This window comes from Ambystoma mexicanum, unplaced genomic scaffold (genome assembly GCF_040938575.1).
Source record: "Ambystoma mexicanum isolate Mex_15411 unplaced genomic scaffold, UKY_AmexF1_1 Mex_scaf26, whole genome shotgun sequence".
NCBI classification, from domain to species: domain Eukaryota; kingdom Metazoa; phylum Chordata; class Amphibia; order Caudata; family Ambystomatidae; genus Ambystoma; species Ambystoma mexicanum.
In genome coordinates, this window is record NW_027182440.1 from 1,824,038 (window position 1) to 1,847,335 (window position 23,298).

Consider the following 23,298-nt stretch of genomic DNA (forward strand, 5'->3'; position numbering starts at 1 on the left):
TCCACGGCGGGGGTTTAGTCTGTGAGTGCGATCCAGTAGCAGCAGTGAATCCTCCATATCTGGGAGAAGAGACTGAAAGAAGAGGCCCACGTATCCGGCAAGCTCTTGGTCTGGGACTGACATAGGAACCCCTCGGATGCGGAGGTTGTTGCGCCGGGCTCTGTTCTCCAAGTTTTCCTGCTTATACTCCAGGATTTCGCATTTGTCCTGCAAAAGCCCCACAGAGCGCTGAATCTCAGACAGGGAGGAGGCGTGGTCCTGGGCTCGATCCTCAATCTCCCCCACTCTCTGTTCTATCTCCGAGACCCTTTTATCGGTAGTCTCCAACTTGGCCGTAAGCTCCGACATACATGATCGAAATTCGGTTTTAATGTCAGCCATGAAATCACGAATGTCCTCCTTAGTTGCTAACGGTCCCCTGTTGTCCAGAGATGAGGCGGGGGGAAGAGTGTCCAGTTTCTTTGCTTTGTCGGACGACGTTAGCATTGTTGCTATGTCTGAGGACTTGGCGGATTTCGGTTGCCTAGACATGGTGTGGCCTGGCAAGCGTGGGTCAGGGCCACAGGCAGTTCATACGCAAAAGTGGCGATGGCTTGAGGGTAGCCTGAGACACTCCGGGGGCTGGAATGAGTGTTCCGATGTCCTGGTTGCACGCAGGGGCTTCTAGTGCGAAGGGGAGGAGGATTAAAGTGTCGTCCCGGTCTCACTGGTACCAAGCTGGGCGGGGGGGATGGCGGGCGTGGGCTGGGGCGCCCCAGGAAGCAAACAAAGGGACGAGCGGGAGCAGCTCAGGTGCCGGGGCACGCCAGTTCAGGCTGGGCTCTCAGAGAGGAGGGCGCGGGTCCAGATCGCCACGGATGCCCGCCGGATTCCTGGTGGTAATGGAGGCAGTAGAGGGTTTATGTCACCGTTAGGAGGGCAGTAGAGCGTGGCGCCGTTATCCGGAACTATGGGCCAGGAGATCTGTTTCTGCAGGGGTGCAGAGTCTGATCGAGAACTCTCTGGCCCCGGCCCCCTCTTCCAAAGTGGCGGCGGGGCGTAGCGGAGGGCGGGAGCCGGGGGACCGCAGCTGCGTGGTGTGGCGCGCCCCCGGTGTATTTGGGGCGGCTGCAAGGTCTTCTTCTCCTGGGGGCGTCCGGGACAGAGGGGGAAGCAAAGGGGGGGCCCGGGGCCCGAGGCTCCTACCTCGTCTCCCACCGCCCGGGATGTCAGCTGGATCGCGGGAGTGCTCAGGGGTCCGTAGGAGGAGCTCCGATGGCGAGGCCGCGTCTCGGCCGTCGTCGCTGGGTCCCATCCGCCATCTTGGATTACGCGGCGGAGGGGCCGCGAAATGCAGGCGGCCCGATCATCTTTGTCTCGGCGAATCCGGGTCCCAGCAGCTCAGCGGCGGGGCTCCGGACCTTCTCACATCCCCTCACCGAGTTGGGTCCGAAAACGCTGCCTGGGAACCTTCACAAGCTGGGATGCAGCGGGCTTCCCACGGAGCCATCAAGGAGGCGACTGCATAGACCGCGCTCCAGGCCACGCCCCCAACCTGCCTCTTTTCAACAACTTGCATACGAATGATGATTATTTACAGACTATTTGTTGGGACATAGCTGGTTTTTGAGTGCCAGGAGCCACCTGGATGCTGATATCGCACTTTATATATGTGTTAACATAAAGCATAGAGCGCCTTGAGGCCTACGGGCGAAATGGCACTATATAAAAAAATAACATAGTTAGAATATAGATAGATAGCAGTTGTCCTACTACTAGTGTGAGTAGCCTGTTCTACAGTATCATAGTACAGAGATGGCTCCTGCTTGTCTTGTAACCCTGCTTTGTTTTCAATACTATCCTTGATCTCCGATTGCACCTTGGACTCATTACGTGTTTTTTCTTCACACAGATGTATTGACAATAACCCATAACACGTTCCACTGTGCCGCGTCACATTGCTCATTTGCGTTTCCAATGTAAGGCCATGTGCACCCATGCTTTGCCTGTTTAACATGTCATTTATACCTGTATATGCAGCCCTGCATTTGCTGTTGCACTAGTCCTGTGCGCCTTGTATGTTCTTGTGCCATCTTAAAGCGCATTGGTCATGAGCACTGACTGCATTCTCTGCTCCCCTCCTCCTGCTCCTCTCCTACTTCACCTCCATTCCCTGCCCCCTTCCTGCTTTTTTCCTTCAGTGCTCCCTGTAAAGTGCAAGAGCCATCTGGAGCATTCCCCAGATAATAGCTCTGTCCCCCCCCCGCACCTCCTCCTCCCTTTCCGTACTCTCTTCTTCTTCTAGCCTCAGGTATTCCTGTCCCCCCTCTGTTTTCCACCCTCCTCCCCAGTGCTTAATTTCTAAAGCAATAAGTGCCAGTGCCCAAAAAATATTGGCCCCATAATGCCGGGTGCGGCGCCGTCCGCAGCGCGGGCGAAGGGCCTCCCTCAGCCCGAGCACGCCGGCCGCGCCATTTAATTTCTAGATCTACCTAGATCGGCCCAGCACCAGCCCATCACACTGCTGCTGCTCCATGTCACATGTTTGGCGCTGCAGCAACTGCTGGCACTGGCTAGTAGTAAATACGCAACTAAGACATGCTCCTCCTGTAACTGCGCCTCGATGCGCCCGGGCTGTGTGAGCGCTTTAAAAATGCAAATAAATAAAAAAGCATTCTGTTTCAGTCACTGTTGCACTGTATTTGTCACTACCCCTTCTGCCCCATCTGGCAGTCAGTTAAATACACCAAGTATTGGTAATCGGTTACCTCCAGGAAGAGCACCCTCCCCTCAGCCTGTTCCTCAGTCACCTCATCCAGGTGTTTGTGTAATCAATTTACTCTCAAGCCCTTATCAGTCATCATATCTCATAAATGCATCCGCCTTCACCCTTCCTTCAAGCATGAGCTTGGTGTTGTATAACTTGGAAAAAGTCATTTCTGCAAGACATTGTTGTGAAATCAACGGCCTGTGCTACTTCTGCTTTAGGGCCTCTTTCCACCTTAACACATTTAAAAAAACTAAATATGTTTTGTCTCCCAATATTCAGGAGCCAGAGGAGAATGCATATTCGGATACTTCCTTCCCACTGACATGTTCTTGACATACTTCACTAGACTGCGGGGTGTAACAGACACCCACCTCCCTATCTGAGGATTCCTATCTGAGTATTGCATGTGCTCTCATTCGGAGCACATGCTCGGAGCGTATTGTACCCAGGTTGAGGGGCCACATCTGGTGTATAAACCACACATCAGGCTAGAAAACATGCGCTGGAATTATGTAAAAAAATGATAGCAAAAGACGGTAGAGAATTATACACAAATATTCAATTAGTGCTTTCATTTATGACCACAGATTAGTGGGCACTTGCACCATGTTCATCCCCGTCTAGTTTCCATGTGTGTATATCTTTAAGCCTGAAATGGCATTTCAGAAGTTTGTCTTTGCATGGCCTTTTCTCGCGAAGTGCATCTGGTTCGGTTTCTGCCCAATACGTGCACCGCTCAAGGTACCTACCCTGAAGCTCGTTTGTGAACTAATGAGGCTGATAACATTAAAAGGAAGAACGGAAACACCCAGCCAAAAATTCACAGTTCATGTTTCACTTAGATGAATGCCATCCAGGGTCAGACTGGGGCATACAATTGTCTCGAGTCGGGCTCGGCACCAATGAAAAAGTGGCCAAAGTTGCAAACGACAATTCATTCCTTTTGTGACAGATACTAGTGGGACCACGTTGCCGCCCGTGCCCCGCCCGGTCCTGGGCTTTGCCCTGCCTTGCCTCAATCACTTAGGCTACCTTCCGTGGGGCCACCACGGCCACGGCCATGCTGAGCCTGATGATGACAAAAATAGGTGCGCGGCACAGGGGCCCCACGGAAGGTAAGATTTTAAAAGAAAAAACGTATATTTGGGCGGATGGGGCCCATCACTTTCGAAGTGATGGGCCACAGCCACCACTCAAAATAAGTTATTTCTTTTAAAACCTACCTTCTGTGGGGCGGGGCCCCGGACACCGGCCCCACGGAAGGTCAGGTTTTCAAAGAAAATAGTATAAAACATACTTTTGGGCACAATCCACGGGCCCGGCCGCCCGCGGCAGAGTCTTCCGACTCAGTCTGCGGTAGCCGGCAGCCCCATGTCACAGAAATCGGCCTGGGCTTGGCACTGACTGCAGTCAGCAGCACACTGCACACAGGTCACACAGACAGAAGGATGGGCCCCTGGTGGGGTCCTGACTCCTGGGCAGTCAGGACACCACCAGGGGACCGTGCCGCTGCCCGGGTCCCGACCTGGGCCTTCATTGCCTAATCACTTGACTGTGACAGCTTCCGGCTGCACCGCACGCAGCAACAAGTGACTTACCTGCTTTGCCAGCTGGGACTTGGTCTCCTGTCGGGGCCTCAGGGTGGGGGGCCGGGTGCGCACACTGGCACCCGCACAAATGAAAAAGCAGGCAGAGGGGGCCCCAGGAAGCAACTAGGCTGCACCACACAGTGCAGCAGGGCAGGCTCTCCCTCTCACAAGTCAGGACCCACGACACCACGCCTCAACACCTTCACTTCACAGTAACTCGTGAAATGAAGGTTGCGCTGCCTCCTCTGGCAACAACAACACGTCACCATGTAATTTCACTGGCTCAGAAGAACAGCCAATGAAAACTGCACATTCTGTGTTACTATACAGAATGTATCAAATACTGCATAGTAACAACAGAATGGTAGTTTTCATTGGCTGTTTGTAACAGTTTCTTGTTCATTGCTATTGCTGGCCCCTCCCAGGCCCAGCCAGCTATGGCCTGGAACCTGCAAGCACGAGAGAGATCGAGATCAGAATGACAAATCCCAATGATTTAAATCGAAGCAAAGCGAAGTGGAAGAACAAACAAAGCAATGGCACGTGTGCTGGCCCCGCATGAGTTCCAGCGCCCAAAAAAGAGTGCCGGTGTTGGGCACCAGCAACCACCCCCACAAATTAAGCACTGCGCCCTGTATTAGACTGCTACTTGCAAACTGCTTGAGTATCTTTGAGCATAGTACTGCCCTGTACTCCACCTGTTCGCCTCCTCTTCCTGCCTCACTCTTTCCCTCCCTATCCTAACCCCTTACCCCTCTTACACCCCTCCCTCCCTCCCTCCCTCCCTCCAAGTCTTTATGTTGCGCTGCTATACAAGAACTGTATGGCCCGCTCAAACCTAGTATTGTGCAATAGCCTGTCTGTGCTACCTTCCCACCCTGCCCCCCACCACCAACTTTTTACCCTATTTTGTGTAAGGCACCTTGAAAAACGAATGATCGTCGTCAGACCTGAAAGATTTATCTACACTGTTATATGTTACAAATGCACTTGTTTCCTGTACCTTACTGCAGCTGAGCAGACTGGTAATCATTTGGGAAATTCAAGGGCTCTGAATGACTGTTTTCATTTTTCCCACTGTTCCCCCTCCTCCCTGAACGCTTTGAAACACCTCTAAAATTGTGTATAGGCGCTATACAAATAAACAATACCATACCATACCAATAGTATTTCTTGTGCTTGTATCTGTTTGAATTCCATGCACCCTCCCATCATCCCTAGAGTTGGGCACACACAATTGCTGCATATATCACACCACGCCAGTTTTCTCACAGCTCCCAATTACACTGAGAAAACAATCTAAGGGCCTAGGCATCAAGGGGTATTGTGGGTATCCGCACATGTAAGTTAGAGATAGTATGATAGGATCGTCCCTGTCATTACCGCCTTTGACTTTAGTAAAGAAACTTAAAATATTCCAGACCTGCTAGATGGTAGAATATGCACAACATATGATTCTAAACAGGTGTAAACACCAGAAAGACTAATGGCCCTCATTATGAGTCCACTGGTAACCCGCTGGTGCTACCAGCGGTTTACCGGCGGGCTCACCTTACCGTTTCTTTCGCCCAATATCCCAGTGTTTCTGGGATATTATTGGTGGCAGAGTAACAATAAATTCCCATTCGCGTGGAATCCGATAGGGGACTCCATGGAAATGGGAACCCTGAATAACTGGCACCGTTAGTAACAGTGCCAGTGCTTCAGTGAAAAGTCTGTCGGTAGGGGCCAGAACTACTGGCAGGTCAGGCCTGCCGGTAGTTCACAGCCCCTACCGGCAGACTTGTAGTTTCCGATCTGAAAAAGGTGTTGTTACCTGCACTGTATTCTGGACGGCAAACTTGTAATGAGGCCCTATAGCTTGGTCAGTAACTTTTGTTATCATTTAGTTACACAAACACATAAGATACATGTTTCATTGTTTCTCGAGTGCTTTTACTGCACTACCAAAAGGATACTTATGTAAGATTTATGAACACCTCTTTAACCCCTAATCTTATTCCTCCCATATGACCTTTGGCCCCCAAGACATGGGACAAAGACATAATATATACTGGGCCTCATTACAAGTATGGAGGTAGCCATGCCGCTTTTAGCGGCATGGCTAACCCCATACCGGTTACCGGGTTCCCTGAATCGGGAAATACCGGGCCATTCCGACCTTGGAGGGCCCGGTATTTCACCATTCAAGGAACCCGGACCCGGTACATCCCCATTCCCATTTGAGCCCCCATAGGGCTCAATGGGAATGAGGAGGATGCTAACAACGGGCCCATTAATGACTGGCCCATTGTTATCATCCTGGTCTGAATGCGGGACCTACTAAGGACGCCTGGTTTTACCAGGCGTCCTTAGCGGGACCCGTGAGCAGACCTCGTAATGAGGCAGTAGGGGGTTAATGGCGTGGCAGCTCTACCAGCGCCGTTAAACCCCCTACCGCCTGGTTCGTAATGAGGCCCACTGAGCAGCCCCATTCTCTAATGTTAAAAAGCCTCTTAAAGGGGTGGAATGACTGTTCTGTATCTCAAAGTAATTCCAACGGTTGTAGATCAAAGGATAGAAAAAAAAGGGTCGAATGACAAAAGGGTCGAGTCAATTCGACCGAAAAAAGGATCAACATTTTTTTTTTGGCCCCGCCCCCAAACACACGTTTTTGGTGTAAAAACACCCTTTTAAATCTACACTAGAGCAAAAAAATATATATATATATTTCAATTTTTTTTTCGATCCTTTGGTTTTCAGTCGAATGCACTCTCACCTTTTGCATTTGACCCTTTTGTTTTCTAAACTTTAACTGGACACCAATTCCAACTGAGTTGCATGCGATTGTCCCTTAATGGTAAGGGAAGGTAAAGTGATCTTCTGCCAAGTAATGTTGGCCTCGCTGTGCATGGCTCTGTAATAAGGGTGTGGGTGGTGTTATTGGGGAGGCTGGGAAAGCATGGGCAAAAAAACTGTTGTGTTGATGAATGCAATGCAAGTAATTTTGGGCAATGCTGCCAGGCACAAAAGCGAGGCCTGGTAACCTATGCCCCATGGCAGCCAGGCTGGGGAGAGAGGCGAGCAGCAGCCCAACAAACGGGGCCGTGCTCCCCCTCTCCCTCACCACTCCAACACAGCGACACGCAGTCGCCGGCCGGGATGACAAGAAGGAAGGGCGAGGTGTGAAACAACACCTCGCCCTTCCTTCCTAATAGGCGCTAAGAATCTAGGATGCGCAGGAAGCAGGGAGGCAGGGCTACAAACAAAGAGAAGCACCCTCGGGTGCAGAGACATACGGCGCCTGCCAGCCTGGGGGCTGGCACCAGAGCCCCCACACATGACACAATAAGGACCCAGGGCCTGCCCCTGGGTCCAATATAAGGAGCTGCATTTCTGCAGAAAGACACAAATCAGTTTGGGACCCTGCATGGGGACCCAAACAAATGAGTGCACTGCGAACGCAGAGTCACATCCTTTTTCTTTTCTGCAAGAACCCTCCCACCCTAGAAAAAGGGAGAGAACAAGGAGAAGAAAAGACAGGACACCGTACGGTGACCACACATAAGTCGTGGGACAAGGAAGGCGGCACGGGCCAGAGGGGGTCACATCAGGACCCGATGCCCTAAAGTACAGTATAATATGATATGTGATTATGATTATGTTCTTGTTATGACCATATCTGTACAAATAAAAGTGCACAGCCTTTTATTTGCCAACACCAAAGCAATGTGTTGTGTGATACTTGGGGTGGGAGGAAAGCAGCGGTTAGTCACCCCAGTTGAGCAATGTATGTTTCTGCCTGCATATAGGTCTACTGGTTACCAACAACTTTCACAATAGAAGTTGCTGTCCATTACAACTATGGCAACTCAGCTGGTTTAAAAGTCAAGGTGGGATCATTGACTAGATTATTTATCTCTGAGAGTTGCTGTTTCTTCAGATTAGATCACATTTTTTATTGTAATTTATGTGAGTCAGATGGTTTAGAACATTCAACTCAAACATATCAAGTGCAGTTTTATTAACGTGAGGATTAACATTGCTCTTTGGATGCATTTCTAGATAATCCATAGTGATTGATTGATCAGACTCAATAGGATTCATGTAAAAAAAAAACATCTGCAAGCGCATTTTGCAAAGCAGTCTAAAAATTCTCTTTTCAGAAAAACTTTTATTTTTATTGGCAGAGGTAGATAGCTTACACATACATCAGTGCAGTCAAAGGTGACATGATACATTATTAACTGAATACAGTGGTACTGATGAACAACAGCAAAAGACAAAGAAACAGTTGGAGACGTATCATCGTGAGGTAACAAGAGCTGTGAAACTCTATGGAGATGAATGCGATGAGCCGTCCGCAGACGAGGGTGAGTCTAGGCTATTAAGATAGCCATTGAAAGCAGACCAGATATTTTTGGGTCGAGAGTGAGCCGGGAGGATACTGAGGTACTCCTCCTCGCAGTTCCGAGACCATGTCAATAGGTTCAGCCATTTCTGGAATGTGGGGGGGGGACGCCCAGTGGATCAGGCTCAATAAAAATGTCACAGATTTCAGACAAGGTTTTCAGGACCCCGTCCCAGAATGTAGCTAGTCTCGGGCAGTCCCAGAACATATGCAAATGGCCCGCATCCTCTGCACCGCAGTGGGGACAGAGACGTGGTTCGGAGCGAGCAAACTTAGAGACTTTACTTGGAGTGTAGTATAACCTATTCAACAGTTTGTACTTGATGGTGCGGTAGCGAAAGTTCAATGAGACTCTATTAGTGTGGGAGCACATTTTCGTCCACAGCTGGTCGGTGAGCTCCCGCGCCAGTTCGGATGCCCAGTCGTTCCGATCCCCGGATGGTTGTGGTGGGGTAGTATTTTGGAGGAGTTTATATAGTGAAGATACCACCCCGCGTGCCCCGCCCGAGTTGGCGATATAGGAGATCCCGGGGAAGTCGGGGGGTTCACAGGGAAACCCCGGCCAAGCAACTCGGAGGCCGCTCGGAGCCTATAGAATTGTAAAAGCTCCAGAGGGGACCCCGTGTGGCCCGGCTTCCAGGTCTGCAGTGTTATGAACTGCCCGTCCGGATAGAAGTCAGCCAGGGCTAGGTAGCCCAGTGCCTGCCAGTGTCGTGCCAGAGCTATGTCATTTGTGGGTTCCAGTCCGGGGAAACGTCAGACGGGGAGCCACTTGTAATATGTCAAGTGTCGCCCTGTGGGTGATCAATCTGCGCGCTGCGCCTGACAGAGGCCTGGGGGCCGTGCCGGTCCTATCCATTGCGGTATCCAATATAAAGTTCATGTCCCCCCCCCAAATGATCTGTACCCCAACGTATCCTAGCAATATGGATACCACCTGATCAACAAATTCGGGAGAGTCAACATTGGGGCCGTATCTATTCACTAGCAAGTACCCCCTGTTGGCTATATCGCAATGCAGTACTATATAACTCCCCTCGGGGTGAACATAACTCTTGTGGAGAAGACATTTGAGCGATTTATGGATCAATGTCACCACCCCTCTAGCGCGCATGGAGTATGAGGTGAAATATCTGTGTGGACCCCATGACGGGGCCATACTCTTGGTCAGAGGTCCCATTGAATGAGTCTCCCGCAGGAGCAGTGTTTTACAACCGTGTCTGTTGGCGTATGCCATGATTTTACGAGCCTTAGTGAAATTGCTCAGACCCTGCACATTCCAGGATATCACTGTGACAGGCATGTCAACAATCTAAGTAACATCCCACCACCATTGTCGTAAGGTAAGTCCAGGGCGGGGATCGCCCTCACAGGAGCCCCCCGATGCACTGTGGTCTGCCAATCCGCCTCTGCCATTTTCCATAACACAAAACCAACCCCCCTACCCTCCTCCCACACCGCCCCATCCAAGCAGGCAATGGTAACCCCCTCCCCCTGCCCATAAATGCAAACAAGTCCCACAATAAGGGGGACAACAGGCGGAACCCAACGTGGGCCCGCAAACACATTGGCCCAACCGGGGCCAACACCCATTTTCAAATCAACAAAATGAAACATTGCAATTGCAGTGGGGTGCGCTGTTGCTGTGTGGTGGACTCTAGAAAGAACATAAATGACCTCAGATTACCAGCGTCGTCTTGCGCAGCAAATATGATCCATATACTGATGCACAACACCAGTGATCAATGTGTGCTCACAAATGAGTCGAAAAGATTGTATTACTATCAACACATGAAGAACTAGCAGTGATAAACAAATTGCAAAGATACTGATTGAGCTGTTCTCAGTCATCTGCCAGCGGGTTGGCGTTGGGGTCAGGCAGCGGTATCTGTGACTCTATAAATTTCACTGCCTCCTCAGGCACCGTAAAGAAAAACAACTTCTCTTTGAAGGTAATTTTGAGCCTGGCTGGAAAGAGGATGGCATATGGGATGTTGCGCTCCCGTAAAAGTTTCTTGACTCCCAGGAATTGGCGTATCTCCTGTTGCACCCCGACAGAGAAGTCAGGGAATATCCGAATAATGTTAGAGTCAAGGCGTAGCTCCCCCTTCTCGCGTGCCAGACGTAGAATTAGGTCCCGATCCTTATAATTGAGGATCCTGCCAATGATAGGTCTGGGGAAATCTCCCGGCCTGGGACACGGGGACAGGGCCCGGTGAGCTTGCTCCACTGTAAAGATGGAGGACAGTGCAGGATTCCCTAGCAGGTCTTTCAGCAAGTTTTCGATTGCCAGCTCCATATGACCCTTCAGAGCATTTCGGGGACCCCAATTATGCGAAGGTTGTTTCTACGCGAGCGGGACTCAAGATCATCGCACTTTGATTTCACCGACTTCATGTCGCGGGTCAGTGCGGCCACAGTATCCTGCAGGGTGTGAAGCTGGTCCTCGTTAGCCCCAATTCTGTTTCCCGCCTCGGTTATCCGTGTTCCCGCCTGGTCGACCCGGGATTTGAGAGAGGCGACATTGGCGTTTATGTCGTCTAATTTTTCGTGGAAGGAGGCAAAGTTTTTGGCCATCGACTCCATCATGGCAGCGAGATCTGGGGCCGCTGTTCCAGGGGGGGACTCAGAGATAGGATCTTCCTGGGAGGACGCTGCAGCGCCATGGTCCGGATGTGGGGCCACCCTTGCGTATTTGTCCATGGCACCTACCTTGTTCTTCCCCTTGGATTTGTTAGGCATAGCACATGTGATGAGAGATGCCCAGGCAGGCAGGCGCAGTACGGGGCAAGATGCCGAGATGAAATGGCAGGGATCGCTCTACAGTTGCAGCAGGTCACAGTGATCCAACGGGGGTAGGGATGGGCTGAGGCCCCACCAGTGTAATCACATTCTAGATGGCCCCTAGGTCAACGTGTGGGCCGAACGGCCCAGTGTAGATAGCCCGGATATCAAAAGCACTTCCAGTGTGGTGCTAGCCTGGGTGGAATGAACAGGCTGTGCCAGGGGGGTGAAAGGCGCGGCGACAGGCGCATCAAGACAGCCCAGCCACCAAGCCAGTGCTAAGGAAGGGGTTTTTGATGTGCGCCCCTTAGGAGACAACCGAAACACAGTTAGGAACCTCAGTCCTGCGGGTGCAACCTGGCTAAAATTGTCATGGATCACCAGTGCCAGCCACAACCGGGCCGTTGAGGGGGGAAGCAGTGTGGTGCCCTCCAGGGCGATGTACAGTGGGCAAGGTGTGGCAGAGGTTGTGGCAGTCCTGGGAGAAGGTGAATGGACCGCGGCCCAGAAGGTGCACAGAGGCCCCAGGAATCATCTGAGGAACCGGGGCCAGGAGTACCCGGACCCACTTTCAAGCCAGTGAATGGGGAGGGCCAGGGGGGCACCCGCACAGGAGCAGTGGCGCAGAGGTAGTAAATACAGGTGAGCTCCACAGGTGTCAGTCTCCCCCCGGCTCCTCACCTGACCAGTAATCGCGGGCCTCCGCTCGCGGGGCACACCGGCAAAATCCGGCATCGAATCCAGGCAGCGAGGGGATAGTGCGGCTCCAGCCGTCAGGTGTGGCTCCCTCCAGCGCGGACCCCCGCCGGCGCAGCCCGTCTCCACCCAGCCGGCAGGTTCCGTCCACAGCGCCACAGGACGAGGAGGAGGGGCGGCCGCCGGGTGCCGAGCCAGGCACAACCTCAGCTCCAGGCTGCAGCGCGGCCAGCTAGCCGGGACACCGCCGCACACGAGGAGGGAGGAGAAGGCTCACGCAGAGCAGCCGAGCCCAGCGTAGAGTTTCGTCGGCAGGGGCAGGGAGGGATAGACCCAGAGCGAGGGCGGCTCCCAGCTGGGCCCCCGGCAGCGCCGGGGTCCGAGACGGTATTCAGGCCCAAAACTTCAAACAGACACAGCACCCTTCTTCCTCTTTTTCAAAGGTGGTGCGGATCCTGAGTGGCTTACGCAGCTCTGGTCAGTAGGGGCAGAAGCGCTGCTGGACTGGGTACTAGGAGTGTGCAAATGCAAAATGACCATAGGTCTTGGTGCAGGCATTGGCTGAAGGGTGATGTTGGCAGGGCCAACGTCGGTTTGATGGACCTGGACCGACACTGTCCCGGCTGGGTGACTCAGAGCTGGGGTGGATTGAGCTGCAGCTGCCCCTGCAGCCTTCCCACCCTGCCTACTTGGGGCAGCAGATGACATCGCTGCCCCAGATCCACGTGGCCTGGTGACACCAACTTGCACCAGCACACATGGCTTAGACTTGCTGACCTGGAAGTCAGCCTGGGAGTCATCCTGTGCCATACATGCTGAGGACTCCAGCTGGAATCTTGGTTACTGCCTGCAATCCTCCTTATGGCAAAGCTCTGCCTCTCATCGATGGGAGAAGCCAGCTGAAGCCCTTAAATAAACAGTTCACCATCCTCCAGAGCTTTCTGGGGCTATGCTGGGGGCTTCACTGAATTTTCTGGAACTGAATCCTACTCATCCTGAGGGGGCCTCTGTTGTGGTTTCCTGGTTCTTCTGCTGCTCTTTGTTAGTGGAGCAAGCTGGCCGCTAGTGCTCAATCCTTTGCACTCTCCTGGGTAACCTCTGACCTTTTGTGCTGTTCACCCTAAGACATCATCTGATATGCCGATCTCCGTTGAAGGTTGCGTGAAAGAGTTGGTGCATCATTTTGGATCCTGTTGTGCTGGCCTTTTCACCCCCCTGACACAGAGTCCACAAGAAGAGACCTGACCTGATGCCCAACCAGATCCAATGCTGACGTCCCTTTGGAACTGTGCCCCGTGGGCCTTCTCAGAAGCAGCCTTCAGTGCGAGTAGTTTGCCTTGGGTTCTTGGTCCCTAATGCATTCACTGGTCATCCAAAGTTGGACTACTGGGCTGTGCTAAGATAACCCTTTCAAAGGCACCATTGGCTGTAGAGCTTGTGTCCTGTCTCTGCAGCCCTCCCTTGCCTCTCTCATAGTGCCTGTGCATAGGACACTTCTGTGGGGTCCTCCTGACTCTCCGGCTAGGTGGCTGCATTTCTCCTTGTCTTTGTCCTGTTAAATCTGCAGGGCGGACCACCAGACAACCAGGCGAATAAAAGACAATCCTCTAAGGAGAAAGGTAGGGCGCACCTCTTGCAAGGAAAACAAGGTTTTCTTTCTCATACATAGAGAAAAGGTACATGCCAGTAGGGGCATTCCAACACGACTGCCCCGGAGTGCACTGGTTACTTCAAGGCAAAGCAACAGATTATAAACAATATTGTCATCGCCTATGATGCACACAGTATAAGGTACTCATTCCCCACACCCATTGGCCACCCCTATTTACATACCACCCCCTCCTTATGGGATGCTAGATGATTGGCTATGGGTCCTGTGTGCCAATCCCCTTCCACATGGTCTTTGGCCTTGCCACCTTAGGTTCTAAAGACATGATTGCCGGCCAGCTTGGGAATGTTTCTCTCCTCTTGGACCCCTCACGTGATGTGCACCTAGTAATTACACATGAGCTCAGTGGATCCTCTGAAGTGCGAGGTGCTTCTTTGGATCCCAGGCACGTAGGCGCCTCCACCATGCCTCCCCGTTACTGACCTAAATGTGTTGGCATCAACCCATTGAGCTTATAGTAAAAATCACAGGGCATCCTGCTCTGCGCTCCCCCCCAACCCCTTGGTGGCTGCCCCTCCCGGGCCTTCACTTGGACCCCTCCAGGACCGCACTAATCAGTCAATATTGAGAGATTTAGGAGTTCTATTGATGGGCATCGGGCAGTGCAAACAGAGTGACCAGTATCCTGGTGGGCCCTAGTGCCCTAAATCTGGATTGGGCTATTTTAGCAGCTGGGGCCTCTGCCCTGGCTCCTAAGAGAGTGTCCTTCAAAGACGGGCACAGCCATGCACTGGGCTGTTCACATTCCTTTCTGATTGCACAGGCCTGCAACATGAGGCAATGGAGGATTTATCTATCTGGCCTTAAGGCCTTCCACCTGCGGTCTGGGCTGGGAACAGGGATGGGACCGTGTGTTAGTACTGGATGCCAGAATATGCTATTACTGTGACCGTGGCCAGGGCCTTGCTTTAGGATGCAAATTCAACATGGCAGGATTTCAGTGGTTTCTACTGTAGGGCGGGATGTATTGGCTGTTACCGGGCTCGTTCCATTTACTTGCTACTATATTCTGTAACCCCACCAATTCACCCCCTCCATGGCCCCTCTCATGACATTAGCCCCACTAAACCCATACCCCACATTCTACCTTTATTGTGTATTTTATGTACGGTGTATGGCAGTAAGTTGTCCTTAAGGAACATAGCCCCCGAGGTACCTCTCGCCCCCTCCCACTTTTTGCCCTTGGGTGGTCCTACATTGGTTTTAGGGAGTAGGTAGGAGGCATCTGTACTTTAGTTTTAGCTTTTGTAAGGGGCACACACCATTTTACCCCACGGGTAGCACAATGTATCTTTTCTGTAGCCAATGGGACACCAATGTTTTTTTTATGCTGCTCTCTTCCATGTTTTATTTGAGATTTGTCTTCATTCAGGGCAACTGCAAGGTAGGGACAAAAGGCTGTTATGACCATGTGGGCTCTTTGTAGGCCTCAATAGTGGTTCTTACTGGTTAAAACCATTCTAAGTCTCAGAGCTCTCACTCTCCATTCCTGTGTGGGTGGTTTTGTCTTAATGACAAGCTATCATGGCGGTCCCCTTACCCTTTGCCCCCAGCTTCCTCTAGTGATTGGTGGGTTGGGCTTTGGCCAGCACCTTTCTGCAGTGGTTCTTAAGGGCCTGCCTGGTCACTGTCTTGCTATCTTGCTGCTTTGTTCTCCTTCTTGGAAGAAACAGGTCTCCCGACTTGCTGAAGGAGTTTTCTGACCAATTCAAACCCTTGTTGCCATTTTGAAAACCCTCACTTGTTCCCATTTATTTGGTCATATCCCGGTTTGGGTGTTCTGCTCCTCGAGGTCCATTGTGGGCTCACTGTATGTTCCTGTGACCTGCCCTCGTGCACTGGGTTGCGCCTTCCGTGCTGAGACCATTTTCTGGACTGCTGCTTCCCACAGTTTACCGCCAGTATCATCTGCTTGGCTGTGGGCCTCTGCTGTCACCTGGAAGGGTGCTCGGATACCAACACCCCACCTCACTTTCTCATTGGAACATGCTGGGAGATCATCTGTCAATGTTTCCATGATGATGATTTTTCTCTGGGTGCTTCCCCTTTCTGGTGCACTGAGCCTGCAGAATCCAACTTTGCAGGTTGCCTCGTCCTCCCTGGGTCCTCCTCGCTGGAATTTTCAGGTCGAGCTTGATGGTTGACATGGTCGGAGGGTTCATTGTTCGTGGGGGACGTGGTATTCTCAGGGTGCAAGCTCCGGGGCACTGGATCCTGTAAAACATCCCTAGGATAGAAGCCTGGATTTGCATGTGTGGTTTCACCATGCTGGAGCTGTTTTTGCTGAAACTGCCAGTGTGAATACTTACCTGTGTGTCCTGCGGTAAGCAATTATTAAAGATACCCGCAAGGGTCTCTGTTCTGTTGTCCATGGAGGGTCCTCCTGCTCTGCTGCTTCCTCCTCCGGGACCTCTGGTTCTTCATTCGATCTGTGAATATCCTGACCGGGTTCCCCTCTGGTCCGCCATGGAGGGTCCTCCTGCTCTGCTGCGTCCTCCTCTGGGACCTCTGGTTCTTCATTCGATCTGTGAATATCCTGACCGGGTTCCCCTCTGGTCCGCCATGGGTTTGTGTCCTCCTGCTCTGCTGCTTCCTCCTCTGGGACCTCTGGTTCTTCCTTCGATCTGTGAATATCCTGACCGGGTTCCCCTCTGGTCCTCCATGGGTTTGTCTCCTCCTGCTCGGCTGCTTCCTTCTCTGGGACCTCTGGTTCTTCCTTCGATCTGTGAATATCCTGACCGGGTTCCCCTCTGGTCCTCCATGGAGGGTCCTCCTGCTCTGCTGCGTCCTCCTCTGGGACCTCTGGTTCTTCATTCGATCTGTGAATCTCCTGACCGGGTTCCCCTCTGGTCCGCCATGGGTTTGTGTCCTCCTGCTCTGCTGCTTCCTCCTCCGGGACCTCTGGTTCTTCCTTCGATCTGTGAATATCCTGACCGGGTTCCCCTCTGGTCCGCCATGGAGGGTCCTCCTGCTCTGCTGCTTCCTTCTCTGGGACCTCTGGTTCTTCCTTCGATCTGTGAATCTCCTGACCGGGTTCCCCTCTGGTCCACATGGAGGGTCCTCCTGCTCTGCTGCGTCCTCCTCTGGGACCTCTGGTTCTTCCTTTGATCTGTGAATATCCTGACCGGGTTCCTCTCTGGTCCACCATGGGTTTGACATCACCTGCTCGGCTGCTTCCTTCTCTGGGACCTCTGGTTCTTCCTTCGATCTGTGAATCTCCTGACCGGGTTCCTCTCTGGTCTACCATGGAGGGTCCTCCTGCTCTGCTGCTTCCTCCTCTGGGACCTCTGGTTCTTCCTTCGATCTGTGAATCTTCTGAGCGGGTTCCCCTCTGGTCCGCCATGGGTTTGTCTCCTCCTGCTCTGCTGCTTCCTCCTCTGGGACCTCTGGTTCTTCCTTCGATCTGTAAATCTCCTGACCGGGTTCCCCTCTGGCCTGCCATGGGTTTGTTTCCTCCTGCTCTGCTGCTTCCTCCTCTGGGACCTCTGGTTGTTCCTTTGATCTGTGAATCTCCTGACTGGGTTCCCCTCTGGTCCTCCATGGGTTTGTCTGCCACAGATTGTGCACCTGTGGGGTAAACAGACTTCACGCGGATTAACCTTTGGCTTTGTTCCATGTTCTATATGCCAGTAACTCTCCTAAAGTGACTGGTACTTACCTGTCCCCTATGGGCTTCAGGAAGGTTAGGCCAATAAGCTAATTTTGTGTAATTATTAGTGATGTTTATACCGCTCTTCGCTCCAGTAAAATAAATAACTGCACGCAGCATCTGGAAATGTGTAACTATTTTTTTCTGGGAATACCATTGGTAAGTGTTGCTGAAAAGTATCCTGATTTCTTGGAACCATTGTGCTGTGTGTAGACATTAGTCTCCACCCTCTAGGATGATAGTAATTATCATGTGTACGTTTGTAGTATTATAATACTCTGTCCTAGGGAGCCCGAATTAATGTGGCGTGTCAGTGTTGGCCTTAGGCATGTTTGCAAGGATTTTGCTAGTTGGTTAAAATCTCTGGTTCCCTTTTCTGTCCTCCCCTTACCTATATACAATTAGGCCCAGACCTTGGCTGCAGGACCCCCATACATAACCTTGGTGCGGAGTGCCTTTAAGACACTGACCTCAAATGCACACCCAGAGTACTGGGACCTGGTTCATGTGCTTTTCTTGTCATCACAGAACATGTTGGAAAAGGAAAGGCTGAAGACAGTGGAGGACTTTGAGAAACTACGGCATATTCTGAAAGAACAAGAAGAGGGCATGCACAGGAGACTGGAGAAGATGAACCGGAAAATCACTGAGGCTGAAAACAGCAACATAACCAAATTATCCAATCAAATCTGCTCACTCAATGCCCTCATTAATGAGGTAGAAATGAAGACTGAGCATCCAGCTGAGGAACTCTTAGAGGTAAGAAGACACTGCAAGACATGACACTTATTGAGACTCAGAGGGGGCCTGGCCTAGCGGTTCAGGCTGAACTGCTCCTATTGGTGGCAGTACCTGACAGATTTTCAACTGGCAGGACCCATTTTGCAATGGCACAGACGGGCTAAAAAACAGAGGTGTGGAAGAGTGTCCAGAGCATTGCCAGTGGTTCAGATTTATTGATTACCTTTCACCCATCACTTTTTTGGTTACATATTGCACACTGCCACAGAGATAATGATGTGTTATTTATACAGCGCTTTCTCCAAAGCACTTTAAATAGAACATATGTACATACAATATCACCCAACCGAAATTGATACTCATTTATTGACATTCGGAAGATTGAAAGGCTGAGTTGGCATTGCAACCTGCATATCACACAGATCACAGCTGTGAGTGCTCAACCCACTGAGCTATTTTACTAGCTTGGTGCAAAGATAGAGGAGTGAGAGAAGCAGTGAAGTAACTCCTGGAGGTGAGACAATACATGGCACAGAGAGCACTGATCCTGTGATATAGAATGAGTGTGAGGCGCCACACAAGGAACTCTTGAAAAAAAAAATAACATGATAAAAGTATACACTGATACCTTGAAACAGGGTGAGGAAAGGAGTGTGAGCAGAGAGGAGTGGAACTCATGGAGAGAGACACTGCATCGTACATAGGATACAATGACAGAGTGATACAGGGATAGAGGAGTGTGAGCAGAGAGGAGAGGAACTCATGGAGTGAGATGATACATGGCACAGAGAGCACTGATGCTGTGATAGAGAATGAGTGGGAGGCGCCACACAAGGAACTCTTGGAAAAAAGACACAGCATGATAAAAAGTATACACTGATACCTTGAAAGAGGGTGAGGAAAGGAGTGTGAGCAGAGAGGAGTGGAACTCATGGAGAGAGACACTGCACGATACATGCTGTACACTGACATCTTGAAACAGGGAGAGAGGAGTGTGAGCAGAGAGGAGAGGAACTCATGGATGTGAGACTCTGCATGATACAAAGTGTACACTGACAGAGTGGTACAGGTATAGAGGAGTGTCAGCAGAGAGGAGAGGAACTCATGGAGAGAGACACTGCATGATACATGCTGTACACACACAGAGTGATACATGGATATAGGAGTGTCAGTAGAGAGGAGGGGAACTCATGGAGAGAGAGACTGCATGATACATGCTGTACACTGACAGAGTGATACAGAGATAGGGAAGTGTGAGCAGAGAGGAGAGGAACTCATGGAGAGAGACACTGCATGATACATTCTGTACACTGACAGAGTGATACATGGATAGAGGAGTTTGAGCAGAGAGGAGAGGAACTCACGGAGAGAGACACTGAATGACACATGCTGTACACTGACAGAGTGATACATGGATAGAGGAGTTTGAGCAGAGAGGAGAAGAACTCACGGAGAGACACTGCATGACACATGCTGTACACTGACAGAGTGATACATGCATAGAGGAGTTTGAGCAGAGAGGAGAGGAACTCATAGAGAGAGACACTGCATGAACATGCTGTACACTGACAGAGTGATACATGGATAGAGGAGTTTGAGCAGAGAGGAGAGGAACTCATAGAGAGAGACACTGCATGAACATGCTGTACACTGACAGAGTGATACATGGATAGAGGAGTTTGAGCAGAGAGGAGAGGAACTCATATAGAGAGACACTGCATGAACATGCTGTACACTGACAGAGTGATACATGGATAGAGGAGTTTGAGCAGAGAGGAGAGGAACTCACGGAGAGAGACACTGCATGACACATGCTGTACACTGACAGAGTGATACATGGATAGAGGAGTTTGAGCAGAGAGGAGAGGAACTCACAGAGAGAGACACTGCATGAACATGCTGTACACTGACAGAGTGATACATGGATAGAGGAGTTTGAGCAGAGAGGAGAGGAACTCATATAGAGAGACACTGCATGAACATGCTGTACACTGACAGAGTGATACATGGATAGAGGAGTTTGAGCAGAGAGGAGAGGAACTCATAGAGAGAGACACTGCATGAACATGCTGTACACTGACAGAGTGATACATGGATAGAGGAGTTTGAGCAGAGAGGAGAGGAACTCATAGAGAGAGACACTGCATGAACATGCTGTACACTGACAGAGTGATACATGGATGAATGAGTTTGAGCAGAGAGGAGAGGAACTCATAGAGAGAGACACTGCATGAACATGCTGTACACTGACAGAGTGATACATGGATAGAGGAGTTTGAGCAGAGAGGAGAGGAACTCATAGAGAGAGACACTGCATGAACATGCTGTACACTGACAGAGTGATACATGGATAGAGGAGTTTGAGCAGAGAGGAGAGGAACTCATAGAGAGAGACACTGCATGAACATGCTGTACACTGACAGAGTGATACATGGATAGAGGAGTTTGAGCAGAGAGGAGAGGAACTCCTTGAGTGACACTGCATGACACATGCTGTACACTGACAGAGTGATACATGGATAGAGGAGTTTGAGCAGAGAGGAGAGGAACTCATAGAGAGAGACACTGCATGAACATGCTGTACACTGACAGAGTGATAAATGGATAGAGGAGTTTGAGCAGAGAGGAGAGGAACTCATAGAGAGAGACACTGCATGAACATGCTGTACACTGACAGAGTGATACATGGATAGAGGAGTTTGAGCAGAGAGGAGAGGAACTCATAGAGAGAGACACTGCACGATACATGCTGTACACTGACATCTTGAAACAGGGAGAGAGGAGTGTGAGCAGAGAGGAGAGGAACTCATGGATGTGAGACTCTGCATGATACAAAGTGTACACTGACAGAGTGGTACAGGTATAGAGGAGTGTCAGCAGAGAGGAGAGGAACTCATGGAGAGAGACACTGCATGATACATGCTGTACACACACAGAGTGATACATGGATATAGGAGTGTCAGTAGAGAGGAGGGGAACTCATGGAGAGAGAGACTGCATGATACATGCTGTACACTGACAGAGTGATACAGAGATAGGGAAGTGTGAGCAGAGAGGAGAGGAACTCATGGAGAGAGACACTGCATGATACATTCTGTACACTGACAGAGTGATACATGGATAGAGGAGTTTGAGCAGAGAGGAGAGGAACTCACGGAGAGAGACACTGAATGACACATGCTGTACACTGACAGAGTGATACATGGATAGAGGAGTTTGAGCAGAGAGGAGAAGAACTCACGGAGAGACACTGCATGACACATGCTGTACACTGACAGAGTGATACATGCATAGAGGAGTTTGAGCAGAGAGGAGAGGAACTCATAGAGAGAGACACTGCATGAACATGCTGTACACTGACAGAGTGATACATGGATAGAGGAGTTTGAGCAGAGAGGAGAGGAACTCATAGAGAGAGACACTGCATGAACATGCTGTACACTGACAGAGTGATACATGGATAGAGGAGTTTGAGCAGAGAGGAGAGGAACTCATATAGAGAGACACTGCATGAACATGCTGTACACTGACAGAGTGATACATGGATAGAGGAGTTTGAGCAGAGAGGAGAGGAACTCACGGAGAGAGACACTGCATGACACATGCTGTACACTGACAGAGTGATACATGGATAGAGGAGTTTGAGCAGAGAGGAGAGGAACTCATAGAGAGAGAGAGACACTGCATGAACATGCTGTACACTGACAGAGTGATACATGGATAGAGGAGTTTGAGCAGAGAGGAGAGGAACTCATATAGAGAGACACTGCATGAACATGCTGTACACTGACAGAGTGATACATGGATAGAGGAGTTTGAGCAGAGAGGAGAGGAACTCATAGAGAGAGACACTGCATGAACATGCTGTACACTGACAGAGTGATACATGGATAGAGGAGTTTGAGCAGAGAGGAGAGGAACTCATAGAGAGAGACACTGCATGAACATGCTGTACACTGACAGAGTGATACATGGATGAATGAGTTTGAGCAGAGAGGAGAGGAACTCATAGAGAGAGACACTGCATGAACATGCTGTACACTGACAGAGTGATACATGGATAGAGGAGTTTGAGCAGAGAGGAGAGGAACTCATAGAGAGAGACACTGCATGAACATGCTGTACACTGACAGAGTGATACATGGATAGAGGAGTTTGAGCAGAGAGGAGAGGAACTCATAGAGAGAGACACTGCATGAACATGCTGTACACTGACAGAGTGATACATGGATAGAGGAGTTTGAGCAGAGAGGAGAGGAACTCCTTGAGTGACACTGCATGACACATGCTGTACACTGACAGAGTGATACATGGATAGAGGAGTTTGAGCAGAGAGGAGAGGAACTCATAGAGAGAGACACTGCATGAACATGCTGTACACTGACAGAGTGATAAATGGATAGAGGAGTGTGAGCAGAGAGGAGAGGAACTCATGGATGTGAGACTCTGCATGATACAAAGTGTACACTGACAGAGTGGTACAGGTATAGAGGAGTGTCAGCAGAGAGGAGAGGAACTCATGGAGAGAGACACTGCATGATACATGCTGTACACACACAGAGTGATACATGGATATAGGAGTGTCAGTAGAGAGGAGGGGAACTCATGGAGAGAGAGACTGCATGATACATGCTGTACACTGACAGAGTGATACAGAGATAGGGAAGTGTGAGCAGAGAGGAGAGGAACTCATGGAGAGAGACACTGCATGATACATTCTGTACACTGACAGAGTGATACATGGATAGAGGAGTTTGAGCAGAGAGGAGAGGAACTCACGGAGAGAGACACTGAATGACACATGCTGTACACTGACAGAGTGATACATGGATAGAGGAGTTTGAGCAGAGAGGAGAAGAACTCACGGAGAGACACTGCATGACACATGCTGTACACTGACAGAGTGATACATGCATAGAGGAGTTTGAGCAGAGAGGAGAGGAACTCATAGAGAGAGACACTGCATGAACATGCTGTACACTGACAGAGTGATACATGGATAGAGGAGTTTGAGCAGAGAGGAGAGGAACT

The 23,298-nt window shown here is 50.6% G+C and overlaps 1 protein-coding gene across 3 annotated transcripts in view; it reads left to right on the forward strand.

Moving 5' to 3' along the window:
• LOC138557981 (zinc finger protein RFP-like) overlaps positions 1-23,298 on the forward strand; it is a 250,146-nt gene that overhangs the window by 68,830 nt on the left and 158,018 nt on the right. For all 3 annotated transcript variants that reach the window (XM_069642638.1, XM_069642639.1, XM_069642640.1), the window contains exon 3: positions 18,055-18,285. In XM_069642638.1, coding sequence (XP_069498739.1) covers positions 18,055-18,285 — 231 coding nt within the window. The remainder of the gene's footprint in view (positions 1-18,054; positions 18,286-23,298) is intronic.